Raw genomic sequence first — 18,049 nt, 5'->3', positions numbered from 1 at the left:
CTTTGTACTTTACTCCTGGTCAAGTCACATTTTACCAGTGGCAGTGCCTGCTGTTGTCTGTTACTCAAACTCTTGCGATGATTCTATGTCATGTTTCATGTGTGCAAGAATTGTTGCCTTTGTGGGTACCTTGAATGCATAAATTGGTATTTGTATGAACAAGTTAGTATACAGCGTAAGAATGATGCCTTGTTTCCTGACGCTCTCTCCATCTTGAATTTCAAGTGTGACCACATTCTCCATTGGGTGAGAAAACTGGATCATGCCTAAACCTCAATCTCCCTACAATGCCCCAGCATGAAGTAAAAAGGGCTGTTCCACTTTGTCTTTCATGGGCCATTATCTTTCTGTACTTTGCAGTAGCGGCAGTTGATGCAGAATATGGGATTTTGATCTTGGTTATTTTTGGTTGTGTGTGTGTGTGTGCGTGCATCTCTCCAAGGAATCATGTCATTTTCACAACGTAAAACAAGTTGCAGATCTTAAACATCTCTGCCATTTTTCTATTAAAATACACAAAAGGTAAAGAATTACAGTTCATTTAATTTTTCTCTCAGGTAAATTCTGAATAAGGCTTTTTTTAATGTCATGACAAAGAGCTGCAACAAAGTGAGTGCCTTCTCAATATTGCCCAATTAGTGACTTTTTTTTGCCCTGTTTTGTGATGTACAACCCCTCTGCCATTTTTAAAAATGTCTTTTTTTTTTTTTAGCAACAAATCTTGCCACTTTCTCTGTGGTCACTTGGCAAGATTCTGAAATGACGTCCAAATGAGATGTTCACCTTTCTGTGTCACCTCTGGCTATTTTTTGTGTTTTTTTTTTTTTTTGACCCATGTAACAGAGTTGTGATAGCACTATTCAACAAAATTCAGAAGTGATCGTCCCGCTGCAGTTTGTTTCCCACACATCAAAGTGCGGAATAGGTCACAGCGGCTTTCTGTATAATCACAATGGGTGAATGCGCGTCCCCCCCACCCCTCCAAACCCCCCCAAAAAAACAACTGCATAATTATATCAGATTTTGGCAGACAATTCATCTGAATCTAAAGACTGAGAAGGGAAGTTGTGTCACATGAGACAATATCTCAGATAATCAGAGTTTTACCAAAATATTTCCACAAATTGTTTCCATGGTAGATGATGGAGAAGGAACATTTCCGTTTCTTGCCGCTGGCTGAGCAGAGTCTAGATTGATGAATATAACTTCTCACTCACGGATTTAGTATTGGTTATTAGATCAAATAAGTGATGCAGGTTGATTTCATCCGAATTGATGTGCATCTGTGTGCAACAGGTCTGAGCCCTGACTGCTCTTTGGAGCCTAATAGGCCAGGTCAGCCTGTGAATTTGTCACCCGTCCACGGTGGAGAACTAATCTCCCCAGGAACCTTGGGAAAGTGGGAAATGACTCGGAGGCCAGCGAGCTCTTCTAACAAGATTTGGGAAAGCTGGTGGTGAGTGGAGGTCACATGCCCTTTTCGCTCCAAGGTTCCCAGATGTCAGAATGTTCCTGTCTGGCCAATCAGGGCAACCGCTGACAAACTGAACAGGCAGTTGAAAGACACCACGGCGACATGTTGAACCTTTCTCCCTGCCAGCCCCTCCCGTTCACTTCCTCCATTATATGTCGCAGCAGCCAGTACATACAGCTGACACGAGTTTATGTCCACAAGAAGGCCGACCAAACATGCTGAGCGTAGCTGGCCCATGGAAGATTAAAAAAATGTGTCATGTGCTCAAGTCAAGATATTTAAATTGTGACCTTACTTAGATCTCGACTTTAATACCTGCGACCCGTGACCACTTAAGCCATTTAGAGACATCCTGTCCAAACCTTAAGATTGCAATCGCAGCATCTTAACCATTTTTCCTGACCCTTTGACTCAATCTGGAATCGGTCAACCAGTATGACTAGGCTTGCCATTGGAAAAAAAAAACATATAAACCATGGGCATCAGTGGGCCTGGTCTGTTCGATCTTGTGGGTTTATTTCTATTTTTATAGCAAATTTTATGAGGCACGGATTCCCTTCGGGAGTTGAGAGAGCAAATGTTTCTGACAAATATTTAGCCAATTTAAATGTATGAGTCATTCCTCTACCCTTCTATTTATACTACTGTATCGGTATCTATAAATCGGTGGGTCCTAATCTTTAAAGTGTAGATTTGGGTCAATTTTTCTTTGTGTGTGTGTGTGTGTGTGTGTGTGTGTGCGTGCGCGCGCGCGCACGACTTAAACCGTTTTATGTTTTTACAGGTTCATCCCGTCCTACTGGGCTCTTCTCAGCCACTGTAGCACTGGTAGAGCAAGTTGCTGTCTGCCCTGTAGACCTACTGTGTATTCATGCAGCAATTAGTCATATATGGACGCCAATGCAGTTGATTGTATTTCGACATTTATAACCAAATTATTATTATTTTTTTAATCGAATGATTTTTGTCGCGAAGATGATGAAGTCCACTATGTGACTATTACTGCTGCCAAACAGTCAAGTCTTTCCAACTTTAACCAAATTGTTCGGAAACGCGCAAGTCAGTACGTCATGGCATTTTGGGGGGAAAAAATGCCCAATGGAAATTATGCATTGCAGCCATACCAATAAATTTAAATGAATGTTAACTTAATTATTTTACATTTTGCTATAATGTAGGCCAAATGCTAAAATATGGCTTTTTAAAAAAAAAACTAAGTTTTTAGTATTTAGCCTCCATGTTCAAACGTATTTGCAAATGTATTTAAACACTTCTGCAAGTAGGGGCGGCATGGTGGTCAACTGGTTAGCAAGTCGGCCTCAGAGTGTAGAGGTGCAGGATAAGATTCCGTCTCCGGCTATGTGGAGTTTGCATGTTCTCCCCGTGCCTGTGTGGGGTTCCTCTCGCTTTTGCCAAATAGAAAGGCGATCAGGCTCACCATTGCCGACGCCCAGTCAGCCTTTATTGACTTAAATCCTGTCAGTACAATTTTGCATTCTTTCAGGAAATATGAATTGAAAACAGCATTTCATTTCTAGTCTTCATTATGAAGACTAGAAATGTTATATTATATGAAGACTTCATATAATTGATGTCAATGTTTTTTTCTCAAACTTGCTTATATTTTCATTTCCTCTCAACTTTCACTTTTTGGCTTTCTGTGCGTCTGTCTTAGGGTGGGACAAATATGGTTGAATACCTCCAGCATGCTGAGAGAAGGTGACCCTACAGTTCTTGGGCTTGGGGCAAAAGCGAAACGTGCCTCACAATCATTTGTGATAGTTGCAAGCACACTCTGGAAGCGCACTGCTTGGGACAATTTAAGATATTTGATGTTTTTGACATTTTGACTCGACCCCAAGCAGTATGCATAATTATGGGAGTTTCTCCAAATGGTTGTAGATGTCATCGAGCGACCAAAGTCGAAGCCATTTTTTTAGGACAGCCTTACAAAACACTGTTTTGTAAAAATGTATTTCTGCATGTGTTTTTGTTGTTCAGTTTTTGATGACACCCCCCCCCCCCACATTAGTGCCTCAAGACTGTTGTTGTTTAGTTTCAGTTTTGCTGTTTTTGCTATTCCTGTGTATCGCAAATGTTTTGAAAATGTAACTTTTTATTTGGCGGTTTGAATGTGAAAATAAATAATTGGTCAAAAGTTCTACATTTAAATTTTGAAATTACCGTATTGGCCCGAATATAAGATGGCCCTTATTATAAGACGACCCCCTCTTTTTCAACTCAAGTTTGAAAAAAGACTTTTTGAACACCAAATTAATTTTTATACAGAAAATAATTACAGTACATCTGAAACAAATGATTATAACAATATATTTGAGAGAAAAAGCATGTTATTTTGCCTCATTTAAATCTTAATATCTGAACATTTAAATATGTAAACTAAAGTGCAATCACATTCATAAATGAATGGCTTCTGTTTTTTGAAATGGAAATTGCATCATAACTTCTCCTCAGGTGCCGGTTAATCTGGCCGATCTCCGACCCACTTGTCTCCAGATTGTCGCTACGTTTCTCCATTTTCTGTTATCTATTCTAAAATTGTCTTCTCTTTTAATTTTTGCTGATTTGAAAATGGCTATTTAATGAATTAATTAATTCAGAGTTGGGTATGAAAAAAAAAAGCATTGTTTTGACCTAATTTCATTTCGTTATTTAACCCTGAAATTTGGGTTAAAATGGAATTACCCCATTTTTTGCATTGTTTTGACCCAATTTGTTCTATTCATTTAACCCCTAAACTGACCTGAATAACCCAATTTTTTTGTCGGTCCTTTTTTTAAAACACTAATTGGGTCAAAAGTCACCCAAAATGAGTTATTTTTGACCCGGCTGTTTTTAGAGTGTAGGTCCACCCCTCCTTTCATCCTTTCTGTTTGGGTGTCAGTGCACTTCACACACTTTCCTCAGCTTGAGTGCTCACATGCTCCTCTCAATGATCAGGGTCGTACCCCGGCCACTAGTTCATATGGCTTGAATGCATCGCGCCTTTATCTGTCCCGCTGAGAGTTTCTCCTTGGATGAATATGGAGGAGTTGGCCAGAGAGAGTATCAGCCTGCTGGCTTCAGCATCAGCCAAACCCCGGGTGGACCTGGCTGGGCCACGGCTCGGCTCCCTGGGGGCCATCGTCATCATGCTCAAGTCCGCCCTGGGCGCCGGGCTACTCAATTTCCCGTGGGCTTTTGAGAGAGCCGGGGGCATCCACAACGCAATTGCCGTGGAGCTGGTTGGTATCATTCACCTTTATCTGTACATTGAATTGAAAGCCAGACAAGAGCTGTCGACTATTTTCTTGTTTGATGTCTTTATTGGTGTGATGACAGACCGTAATTTCACATGTCAGCGTTTTAACTCGCATAACATGATTAATAGGTTTTACGTTTTTAGACATTTTCAGTTGTTTTTTTAAACATGATTATGTATAATAGATGTATTATTTTAATGTTTAAATGGGGGTGTCAAAGTACTGAGACGTCTGTTGTGCACCCACTTATATGCTGTCCACACAGTGTTTAACCAGGAACTCGCATCCTGTCTTTCAGCATTTCCCTGAAGTGAACATAATATTTAATTTTCACCTGCTAAATTAAAGCCCATCTTATGGAATTCTTGCCCTGGAATTCTTTTATCTCACGGTTACTCTCTCAGTGTGATTGTAAATAACACTTTCAAAAACAGCTGCCATTTGGGGGGGGGGGCTTTAGTTTTTTTTCCCCCACACTACGTTTTGACATCAACACAATCTTTATTTTTCCAATTAGGTCTCTCTCGTGTTCCTGGTAAGCGGTTTGATCATCCTGGGCTACTCGTCGTCAATCTGTGGCCAATGCACCTACCAGGCGGTGGTAAAGGAGGTGTGTGGCCCAGCCATCGGTCAGCTGTGTGAAATATGCTTCATTTTTAACCTGTTTATGATCTCCGTGGCCTTCCTTGTCATAGTGGATGACCAGCTGGAGAAATGTGAGTTTTGGCTCTTTATTTTCATTTCTGTTATTTAACTCAGGAGCATCTGCTCATTAACACGATGCATTTCGGTCCAGGAGGATTAGGACATTATTTTCTCTTTATACACCACCACACGGTCATTTTATGCAAATTCTAGGGATGCTCATTTTCCGGGTCTTAAAATTCAGAAAGCCGGAGCCCGTGAAAAATCATAAAATTATGACTTGCTTTGCCACACCTTGATTGCAGCCAACATCTGTGTGGTTTTGCAACTTGCTTCCTTGATTGTTGCCTTCAGTAAATGAAACCCGCCGTCATCATTTGGGTCAAGATCGGGGAACTGACTGACCATTGGACACACTCATGTTGAGTAACTAATTCATATTAGCTCTTAGCATTTGGCTGGATGTGACCATGAAATACATACACCTCACAATTTATAATGGCTCTCATTACTTGTATGAAATTAAAATCTGTGCACATTAACGATTAACCACCACACTTGCCCACGCCAGAATGTTTCCTCAGCTATGTTTAACACATGATCTGTTATGCTGTGAGGCTTGAACTGTTTGTTCCTTTTTCTCTCCGTACTTTTCTCTTCCCGTCATTCTGTTTCAAGTTGACATAGCTTCAACTCAAGACTTGTCCCTCCATCATTCATATGGAAGTAACAAGGGAATGGACCATATGTCCACATCTGGCTACTTAACCTCTTGTCAGTTTTTCCAAATAGTTTGAGCACTTGAAAAGGGAGTAACTCTGCAAAATGACTATAATTCCTAAATGGTTAATTACGTTTTTTTGAAAAAAAAAAAAAAATGAACCTGTCATAATTTTATGGATTTTGAATCTATTGTGGAGCAGTGGCAGCTGGTGGAATTCCTGTCAAAATTGAGTAAATGTCATTTTTTTTCATAAATGTAGAACATTAGTGAGTCCACGTGTGTGTGCTATTTTTTTGTTTGTTTGTGATAAATTACTGACCAATCTAGGGTTGAAAATGGGGTGCTCTCTTTTGATGATTCATTCATTCTTTTGATTAGTACTGGTAGCTTTGTCTTTTTTGCACAGACTGCAACTAGAGGGAATACAACTACACCTCCTCTATGCTTTATTTCAATTACTGTATTGTATATTTTAATTGGACGATAGTATTGTAATTAGTTATTTATGATTGTATTTTTTTTATCAATTATTGTCTTTTATCATTTATGTACAGCACTTTCTTATAATTGCAGTTGTTGTGCAGCACTCTATAAAGTTGAATTTTAACTTAATTATGACCTGACATTCAATTTAAGAAAGGCATTTTAATTACCTTATTTTTTTTTCAGCAAAAAGTAAACGCAAAGTTAGTCCAGCTGTGGCTTGAACTCATGCCAGAAAATCCTTCACTCTTCAATGGCAAAACCGTTGGCACTAATCACTCCACCTAGAGTCACATTTACGATACTTGATCCAAATGAAGAGCGGTGCCAGCAAGAGTTAGCGCTCATAACGCTCTTCAATGCAGTCATCACTGTAGCCCACCTGCAATATTCTTGAGTTTTTCTTTTGATTTCATCGATACCGATAACTTATGTCAATCCATTTTCTATTGCCACATCGTCATGTGACCGGATACACCACCATGTACGTTGATCTATAGGCACATAGTTATTCAAGTAAGCTATCTAAAACAGGTGAACGTGATCCATGCAACCCACATTGTTATTTACTAGGTAATATCAAAATTTGTAAGTAGCTATAGTATCAATACATCAATACTACAGTAAAGATATCCCCATCCCTTCCCCCGCCTTATAATTATGAATTTGAACCACTTGTTGCCACCTGTGGGTGGTTTGGTATTGCAATGCTTTTTCTCTGAAATGAAATCTGAATCTCATTCAGCCTTACATGTCTGACTTTCTTCATTCGTTTGTTGCTGTTGCTCTTTCAGATGGTGCTGAAATGTTCTCGTTTGCTTCTTGTGTCCATTAGTGTGCGGCTCTCTGTATGAGCTGCTCACCGGTTTGCCAGAATCAGAGAGACCTTATTACTTCTACACAGACCAACGCTTTGCTCTGGTGCTTCTGTGTGTCTTCCTCATTCTACCTATTTCCACTCCCAAAGAGATCAGCATTCAAAAATACATCAGGTCAGTTTTGCTCTCTGCACTAAAACACTCACACACACACACACACATACTCTCTCTCTCTCTCTCACACACACACACACACACACACACACACACACACACACACACACACACACACACACACACACACACACACACACACACACACACACGCGCGCGCGCGCGCGCACTGCCCAAGGAGCGTAAGATGATTTCACATACAATAATATGTATTGTAATTTCTATCCAGTAGCATTTATCCAGACATGGGGTGTCAAACCCAGTTAAACGCAGGAGCCACTTTTCACATGAAGTGGGCTGAAGCAGTAAAATCATACAATTAACATAAATAACAAATAGTTTTTTCCCCAGTAATTTTAATGCAAAGCAACAAAGTACACTGAGGAAAAAAAAAATCTTTCGGATTTATACTTTTGGCTCTGTTTCTTCCTGACATTGCTTCCCCCACCCCCTTGGCCTTCTCATCAAATCACAAGTATGCACATAACTGCTGGGTCAATTTTTATTATTTTTTTCACTTGTAAATTCATCCTCCGGACTAGATGAAACCCCCAAGTGGACGGATTTTGGTCTACGGACCATATGGTTGACATTCCTGATCTAGTATTCGTATTGCAAACTGTCAAGATAAGGGGAGGACATTAAAAATAGTGGAATGATGATTAATGACATTAAAATTAACTATGGTACCAAAAAAATATATATATATTCCAATAAGACTCATATTCCAAACAAGAGTTTAAATGACTTATCGACAACATCTGAGAAAGTACCTTGCAAATGAAAGACAGGAGAGAAAAAAATATTACGATTCACTGATTTGGGCATGTTTTTAAGGCAGACATGTATGAGGTTCTGCAGTCTAGTTGATCTGAGGGGTGTAATGAAAATATATTCCTAGAGGGTTCACTGTTGCCCTTTCTCTTACAGAGTCCCCACCGCCCCCCGCCCCCCCCCCAAAAAAAAACATACCTACATTACATGAATAGAGCTGTTAGACTTGCTCATAAAAGAAGTTTGAAAAGTTTTAATTCCTGCACCCAAGATTGTTTTCCATGTGTGCAGTGCAACGTAGTTAAGAAAAACAATACAGAAAAATATTTTTTTTCAAATATGGATATATTGAATTTAATTGAACACATTAGAGCTCACCTGAGACAAGTGTTTCCGCTATGACTGTTGTATGAATGTCATAATGTAAATTGATAATAATAATACTAATCATCATCATCATCAGAACAAATAAATGGGTACCCCTCGGCATTGGCGTTTCTCGACATTTTTACCTGGAGAGGCAAGGAGGTGGCTGGGGGCTCAGTTGGAAGGCCAGAGGTTTTAACCACTCTGTAAATCCGCCTATGTTTCATTTAATCTGGTCAGGACAATATGTACTGATAAGATAACGTGATCAAGCATGATGACAGTTGAACTAAATGCAAAGAAGGATGTTTTTTTCTATTTTGCATGATTAAGGTAATGTTCCTTTATTTGTATTATTATATTATTTGTATGTCTGGTATGAGATATAGGCTACTTGGTCCTTGCTTTGGTGTAGTCATATACATGTATGTCGCCACACATGGATAAAATAAGTGATAGGTTGACATGACCCATTTAAATGCCGTAACCCCGTTCTCACACTCCAATCATCCACATTTCAAATTTTTTGGTGCGATGTCTGAATTTGTGTCCCGACTCTGTCCACTTACAGTGTACTGGGAACTCTGGCTGGGACCTACCTGACAGTAGCCATCATCATCAAGTACCATATGATGCATTCTGTTCAGGTTCACATAATTCCACTCTACAGCAATGGGTATGTACGTGTATGTCTGGCTATGCGTGCCTTTGTATGTGTGTGTGTGTGTGTGTGTGTGTGTGTGTGTGTGTGTGTGTGTGTGTGCGTGCGTGCGTGCGTGTGCGCGGTCGCATTTCTAGCTTGAATGGAACCCTGTTTGAGACCCCAAATTGGCTCTCTTTAGCACACTTATTACTATGGCATAATGTCAATTTATTTGAACCAAACAGAACATTGCAACTTGCTCTCGTCGATAACCTCTCACTCTGTTTATTCGCCAAATCCTTCAAGACGTCTTACAATGTCTTTTATTAGCCTCTTCCTGAGATGCTTGCTCACTTGCTTTCAGCAATTGCAAACAGCCATATGACCGCTAAAATTCATTTCAAAACAAACATGCTCTTAATTTGCCATTTGATGTCAGTTAATTTGAATCGGAAAATTGCAGAGAGTCTGTGAAGCAATCCAGCAACCATCTTGGCGAGTGGCTAATAAACAAGCCATGGCAAGAGGTCATAAAGCATCATGCTGCCAAACTTGCCATGAGCAGTGCGTGACAATTTCAAATTGGTACCCCTCTCTCCCATTCAAGAAAAACATGTTTTGTTTCATAACTACATTTCCCATCATTCCTCAAGACCGTTATGCACCACCTCAAACGCTGCATCTCTTGTGCAGAGGATGACAGAAGGCGCAAATTCCCCGTACAAAGGCTAATGAATGAGACTGTATGTTCTGACTCCTAATGCTGTTACGCAAAAGAAAACAATTTCAAGTAGCATTTTTTTATTGTTGTATTTTTTTGTTTTTGTGGTTAGCGCGCCGACCTCACAGTGCAGAGGTGCAGGGTTCAATTGTGTGGAGTTTGCATGTTCTTGCTGTGCCTACGTGGGTTTTCTTCGGGTACTCCGGTTTCCTCCCACATTGCAAAAATATGCATGGAAGGCTGATTCAACACTCCCGACTTGTGAGTGTGAGCGCGAATGGTTGTTCATCTGTGTGCCCTATGATTGGTATACCACGTCTACTGCCTGAAGATAGCTCGGATAGGCTCCAAGCACGCCCGTGACCCTTGTGAGGATAAAGTGGATCAGAAAATGGATGGATGGATGGATAGCGGCCTGTTGCTGTCGCTGCCAGAAGTATGATTGCACTTGCTAGAAACTGACACTGTGTTTGTGACTAGTCAGCAAAAAATGACTTGTCTGCAGACAAACTGGACATACATTAGGAGAGCAAAAAATCATCCACGTGTCACCAAACTATAAATCTACCCCTAGATCTGCTTGCATTTGTGTGTGTGTGTGTTTGTGTGTGTGTGTGTGTTTAAATAATAGTAGCAAAGCATTTGACTGACTTTCCTTCACAGCCAATGGATAACATGGTCAGTTAATCAACTGTTAGCTCATTCATGCATTTTCTCTACTGCTTAGCCTGACTCGGGTCTTGGGTGAGAGAAAGCCCACCTCAGCTGTTTTCTTAGATTTAAATGTCTTTCTTGCAGTGGCATTTTGGCTCAGTGACAACCATATTCTTGCCGCACTCTGAAGTCCAAACCCCAATTCCATGAAGATGGACACGTTGTGTGAAATGTAAATAAAAACTGGCCAATCCTTTCAACCTTTGCTCATTTGAATACGAGAAAATTTGTTGTAATTGATAAAAAACATTTCAAATATAACCTCATTTTGGTTTTAATGCCTGCAAGATATTCCAAACAAACTGGGACAAGGACATGTTTACCACTATGTTGTCCTAGAACATGTAGCAGGTATCACATTCAAAATTTGAGAATATTTGCAAAAAAACTTTCATTTGAATTTGACCATGTGGTTTATTCAATTTAATATGGGTTCAAAATGATTTGCAAATAATTGTAATTTGTTTTTATTTGTTTGACACAACATCCCAACTTCACTGGAATTGGGGGTTGCACAAACTGCAACGATTGAGAACATTTTGGCATTTTAATGCTTATTTAATAATAATAATTCATTTTATTTCCTTGAATATCTCCACACAGCCTGTGCCGATTATAACATACACTTATAACAAAATAAATCCTTTGCGATATTGACAAATTGTGCCTGATGCAGTGGACTGTATAGGGACTGAATCAATTGAATTCATTAATCATATTCCTTTGCTATTCTTGCAAATATTCCACATATTCTGGATACACATATCACAAATGAGCATGTACTCTGAATCCATTAATTTTATATCATGCTTTAGGCTGTGTTTTCTGTGCTGTCCACCACATTTAAAAAAAAATGTAATATCAAATTTACATTATGTTAATATGTATCACCATTTCCTCTAAAAAGGAAATTTGGGTCTTCTGGGACATGCTTCTCGACTTGACAGTCACAGCGAAGCAATTAAGTTGCTTCCTGAAAATATGGCCGCCGTGAGTTTTATCCATAAAACCTGCTTTGAATTGAGACCACTAGGATAGACAAAATATGCCATGCCACGCTCCCTCATACAACCACTTTCATTGTCCCGACTCAGCGGTTTTCAGCTAAACTTAAAAGATGCTCGCAATGGTGTCTCTTGATGCCAAAGTATTTGAAATGGTGTCTAACTTCTCTCTTTCTTTGTAGAATCAACTCTTGGGCATCTATGTTCAGTGTCATCCCAACCATCTGTTTTGGTTTCCAAGTAAGTATAACCATGGAGATGTTATCTTAGTTTTACTCTTCTTAACTCAAGCCAGAGAGTGAGGTAGACATAAATTATTTATTATTTATTCATATTTATGTTGAGTCGCATATGATTATACAAATGTTAGCGTAATAGGGCGCCAATGCTACTGTTGAGTCAGGTGGTTGTTCATTGCCTTGCTCAAGGGCACTTCGGCAGTAGTAAGGAAGCAGTTGAGCATCTATTCAGTAACTTGTTACGTTTCTGTTTTGGTCACGTTTGGTTTTGTTTCCTCATGTGCCCTTTTTGTCGCCACCTGTTCTCATCATCAGTGTCCCTTGTGTTTAACCAATCAGCTCCCTCAACCCTTTGTGTCTTGTCCAGGTGTTTCTCGTTGCCTCGTCACTTTGCTTCTATTTAGTCCCCTGAGTTCTGTCAGTTGGCCGGGTCATTCTGTCGTGGAGCGGGGGTGGTGAGGACCCCATAAAGCAGGCAAGAGGGAGGAGCAGGGTGAACTGGACAAAATGTATGAAACAAAATACTGAGAAAACTAAATCCAGAACAAAAAACAAGAAGAATCCAAAGTAACAAACAAAAACCCATGGCAGGAACAAAACACTAACAGGAACAGATTCAACACCAGAAACAATGACAGCAACAATAACCCGACACCGAGTGGTCGGGTGGGAGTCGTTTTAACAGAAGACCTACTAGTGACATGATGACCAACAGGTGTGCCACTGTAGGAGGAGCCCTACAGAGCCACCTGTTGGTCCCAAACAAATCAACCCTGACACTTGTTGACATTTGTTTTTGTCAATAGCCGGACTTAGACAAGACCCATACCCAGGTCCTGAGGGACAGGGCTACTTTTGACTCAGTTAATCGCTCATTGATCCATCCATCCATTTTCTGATCCACTTTATCCTCACATGTCTCGGGGGGTGCAGGAGCCTATCCCAGCCGTCTTCGGGCTGTAGGCGGGGGACACCCTGAACCGGTTGCCAGCCAATTGCTGGGCACACAGAGACAAACAACCATCCACACTCACAATCACACCTAATTTACACTAATGCATTCAGTCAACCTACCATGCATGTTTTTGGAACGTGGGAGGAAACCGGAGTACATAGAGAAAACCCACGCAGGCCTGGGAAGAACTTGCAAACTCCACACCGGAAGGCCGGAGCCGGGATCGAACCCACAACCTCTGTGAGGTCGACGTGCTAACCACTGGACCACCGGGCCGCCCTTAATTGCTCCTAACAAAGAAAAGAAAATCATCTCAATCTTTCATTTGTTAAAAAAAAAAAAAGTGAATTGTAATTTTGCTTTCCTGTTTTTCCGTTCAGTGAATGGTTTAAAGTAGGCCAAAATCAAAGTCGTTTATGAAACAGTTTGCAATTTTTCTAAATGTGTTTTGCAGTTATGCCAGAATGTATGTGTTAATGTATGCAAATGTGTGAAAGATGGTGCCCTCCACTCACCTTTTCAGCATCTGAGCTGCTTTGCACTGATTGAATTCCTTCAGAAATCTTGGGAAAAAAAACCCCAAACATATCAGCATTTATTGCCAAAGGTCAATCGGAAAATAGGAGTAGTAAGTGAAATAATTCAGTTGACATGTTTGTGAAGGGATAAGCTGTGGGAAGTTGAGGAAGGGAATGCAAGGTCTGCGAACTCCAACCCTGAACTTTCTCATTGGTGTGTTCGACGCGTAAAGGGCACCCCGTTGGCACAGCCGCTGGCAGCTTAACACATCAGAATGAGTTTTTCATATTTACGGTAATAGGCAGGTCAAGTTGCGGAAAAAAAGCTCATCCTGTAATTTCAGAACAGTGCAGACTTGTGTGTCACTTCCCAAGTTGCCAAGGTAACCCCTGACAGATGAAGGCAGGATCTTCGATAGGAAAGGGAGCTCGCAAAAGAATTAGTGCATGTCCTCTCATACAAACGCACAGACTCACCCCCTCAGGGTGAGTGATTGCCGTGGAAAGGTCTAAATAGAGAGCAGATGAGATCCTGGCAAGGGTTGCTGGCTGTGGCAGGGAAAGGGGAATGAGATTTAAACCAGGTAGATGGCACCGGGGATCAAGTGGGGACAAGAGCCTCTATCTTGGCCCATGTGACGGTTTAACAGGCTCACCGGTTGGGGCCCAAATCCTTCATTTAACATCAAACTGCAGCTTGCCGCAGTGGCAGAGAGATAAAAATAATACAAAGTAATACCCTGACTTTGCTCTGGGAGCATTTGAGAGACAAGAAAAGTCATGTTTGGGGCTCAGACCAATTCCCACAAGACCTCACTTAGAATCGCCTCATGGATCTTGGCCGGGAAACAGCAATGGTTAAGAGTGTAAAGTAATCGGTGTATGTGTGTGTGTGTGTGTGTGTGTGTGTGTGTGTGTGTGTGTGTGTGTGTGTGTGTGTGTGTGTGTTTTAATGGCCCAAGTTATATTCTGTGGATCTTCTCCCCCCCGCACCCTCCAAAAAAATAAATATCGGAATCAAGTACATCAGAAGGAAAATGTTTTCATAAAAAAGAAGCTATGTTTTCCCAGTGCTCATCATGTTCATATGTTGTGACTTAGCAATGCACTCTACAGTTGAGGCACAGAATGTGTTTGATGCACGCTTTGTTCGCCAATGGTGATGCTGCTCAAATTGCACGACACAAAAACACAATTACTCTTTTTATTACTCATTTGGCCGCGATCTGACTAAATTGTCCGGTAAAATCAATTTATCAACACAATATTAATAATGTTAATATTGTGTTGATAAATTGATTTTAGCTGGAGGAGACTACGGACATCACATCATCTTCGGTCAAAATAGTTTGTCGTAAGTGAATTGCAGATAGATTACTTCAATGATTATACAATTGATCTTTAGTGTGGGGAAAAAAAACACTTTTCCATTCAGCCTCACTCATTTACTGTAACAGCTAAACCACTGAGTTAGTTGTATCTCGATACTGTAGACCAGGGGTCTCCAAACTTTTTTGCCTCGCGGACCAGTTTAATGCCAGACAATATTTTCAGGGACCGGCCTTTAAAGGCCGGAAAAGTACAACAAAATAATATGATATTACCGGCATGAAAACTATGGTATTTTCGAAACATAATAATAAACACGAATCACGAAACGAGGAATGCCCTATCTGGCCGCAACGCTCTCTGGTCGCTATGGTAATGTTTACACGTGCCTGCAAAATAAGCAGAAAAAATATGACTCACCATCGCCGTATATTATGCAGACTGGGCTTGGTGCGTGGGAATCTCCCGTTGTGATCAATCCGTATTTTAAGTAGGACTCCTGACACTGTCTATTAAATGTAGCCTTCTTTTTCTTGAAAGTTGTAGGCTCCTCCTCTGTCTCCTGGCTGGGCCTTTCCCCCTTCCCAAAGAAACTTTCCAAAGACCTTTGTTTTTTACTCAATTTGCTAGCTCTGGGTTTCATTTTAGTGGTAACCTATCACGTGACTGAGAAGTGCGCCTTCACTTCGCGTCAAGAGTGACATATTGTAGACAGATGTAACAGAGGATCCAGTACTTTTTCAAAATAAAACTTCTTTCAGATTCCGAAATGAATAAAACGGAAGAAATGTAAGTTATGTATTCTTTCTGTGCGGCCCGGTACCAAATGACTCACGGATGGGTAACGGTCCGCGGCCCGGGGGTTGGGGACCTCTGTTGTAAACTACATAAGGATGCTTTTAAACTCAAATGCGCTCGGGCTGGGAGTCTCGGGTGTTATGTCACACTGGCTTAATCAATAAGTCAAATACTGTGCAACACTGGCTTGAATTTGAATCTTAATTAAGGATGTTTTTTTTTTTTCTCCTGCGTTACAGTGTCACGAGGCATCCATCGCCATTTACAGCAGCATGGAGAACCAGCGCCTCGCTCACTGGGCCTTTATCTCTGTGGTTACTATGATTATCTGCCTCATCATTTATTCTCTTACAGGTCAGGTATCGGCCTGTTTGCCTCGTATGCTAGCTCACTCACAACACCTTTCAAGTCATAAATCAAAACCAGACATGCAGGAGGTTGTATTAAGAAGAAACCGAGTGTGTTTTTAGCCTTTCCTGGGCCGTCACAACTAACTATATTGTCCTGTATTGTATTCCAGATACGTGCTCTGGGTGGAGCAACCTTGAAATGTCTCTGTTATCAAGACTGACCTTCCTCAAATTCTCCCATCAGCTTTTTCGCCGATACATTTCAATGGCTTTAGTGCCGTGGGAAGATAATGCACTTAAAGTTTGGATGTACTTTCAATAATATTGTAAAAGAGACTTACAGGAAGCAATCAAAAGAATTTGAACTGCCATTGTGAACAAAGTTTTTCTCTTTATTTTCTTTCTTGGTGGCCGGGCCAGATGTGGTGTTTTGAACTCATCGCTTTGCCGGAAAAACGCAGGGGCCCCCAATCCACCCGCAGGCAGGAGGAACCAGTGTTCACCTTAAAACGGATGCTGGGCCAACCGGCGGTGGCCCCCCGACGGCGGATTATGCGTGTCAATTGGCTAGAACAAAAAATTTATTCTTAAATTGCTCATCTGTTTTATTTTGAAAATTAGGTGCATCCAACCCTGTGCCTTTCAAAGTGCTCCTCTCGGTCACAAAAGAAAAAAAAGTGAGCCCACAAGCTAGCAAAAATAGTCATGAAATAAACTGATTTGGAGAGCTTCTTTAATAATTGTGTAGGCCAGAATAAAAACCAACATCTTCTAAGGTGTATTGTTTGCCAGAAGTCTTCATGGTGGAATCCGCATAAATACAAAGTGCATAAGTCCAATGACTTATGACAAATGTGAGAACTGGACCCTGAATCAGCTACATTCATTTTGGCTCATTTGTGGATGTAATTCAAAAGGCGTTGACTTGTTTTTACAATGCTACCAATAATTACATTGTGCGGTTAAAAAAAGCACAAATCCATTTGTGAGTAATTCTAATAATCACAGACTGATTATTTGAAATTTTGATCATCTCAAAACTCACACAGATAACATCCAAACTTAGCAATACCTTTGGAAATTGTTATATTGATGGTATCTACTGTGATGTGAGGAGCAGAATTTGGACCCAGATGCAGACAGGACACGGGAGTGGCAAAGTAAAAAGTCTTAATTTACAATGTAACAGCAGAGAGCAGGGCTGGATGCAATAAGCATGTAAAAAAGCTTGACTTTCTGACAACGTGTCACTGAGGGCACAAGGTCCCAACCCCAAACACAGTCAGCACCAGTCACAACACCCACAGCCCCATTAAATCTCAATAAATTATTTGGGATTGCATCTGCAGTTAAGCAAAGAAACAGTCAATTGTTAGATTGACGTTGAAACAGTGAGCGCTTCAAAATGTTTGCTGTTTCCGTGGATGCTCGTGGTGCAATGGTCGAATAAGTCCCAATGAGCCTTCTTGATGAAAAAAAGAGTGACTAAAGACTGAAAAACGTTTCAAGATAATCTAAAAAAAACCCAAAACAAAACAAAACAAATCACTGTTTTCCCACTCTGCTCAATAAGGACAAAGTCAAAGTTGAAGGACATGGCTCTGAGTAATTTTTGATCTCAAATGTTAAGACTTAATTTGCCACCATGTAACTCTATTTCTTGACATGACCTCTTGTGCTACTTGGAACATCATGTTGTATTGAAAATGACTAAAAACCAGCGGCACTATTGCAACGATCATCATGGATATATATATACACAAACAAATAATAAATCCTCGTCTCACCCCTCGGGTGGTGTCCATCCCTCATTCAGCTCGGGTCCTCTACCAGAGGCCAGGAAGCTTGAGGGTTCTGCGCAGTATCCTTGCTGTTCCCAGCACTGCACATTTCTGGACTGAGATGTCTGATGTTGTTCCCGGGATCTGTTGCAACCACTCATCTAGTTTGGGGGTCACTGCCCCGAGTGCTCCGACCACCACAGGCACGACTGTAACCTTTACCTTCCAGGCTCTCTCCAGCTCCTCTCTGAGCCCTTGGTATTTCTCGAGTTTCTC

General features: G+C 40.8%; 1 protein-coding gene across 1 annotated transcript in view; it reads left to right on the top strand.

The window, feature by feature from the left end:
• The first annotated feature begins 4,518 nt into the window (after positions 1-4,518).
• slc38a8a (solute carrier family 38 member 8a) overlaps positions 4,519-18,049 on the top strand; it is an 18,044-nt gene continuing 4,513 nt past the window's right edge. The window contains exons 1-6 of the mRNA XM_019893914.1: positions 4,519-4,719; positions 5,255-5,453; positions 7,425-7,581; positions 9,293-9,397; positions 11,986-12,043; positions 15,882-15,996. Coding sequence (XP_019749473.1) covers positions 4,519-4,719; positions 5,255-5,453; positions 7,425-7,581; positions 9,293-9,397; positions 11,986-12,043; positions 15,882-15,996 — 835 coding nt within the window. The remainder of the gene's footprint in view (positions 4,720-5,254; positions 5,454-7,424; positions 7,582-9,292; positions 9,398-11,985; positions 12,044-15,881; positions 15,997-18,049) is intronic.

Source organism: Hippocampus comes, unplaced genomic scaffold (genome assembly GCF_001891065.2).
Source record: "Hippocampus comes isolate QL1 unplaced genomic scaffold, H_comes_QL1_v1.1 scaffold104, whole genome shotgun sequence".
NCBI lineage: Eukaryota > Metazoa > Chordata > Actinopteri > Syngnathiformes > Syngnathidae > Hippocampus > Hippocampus comes.
This window is presented reverse-complemented; position numbering and strand designations above follow the sequence as displayed.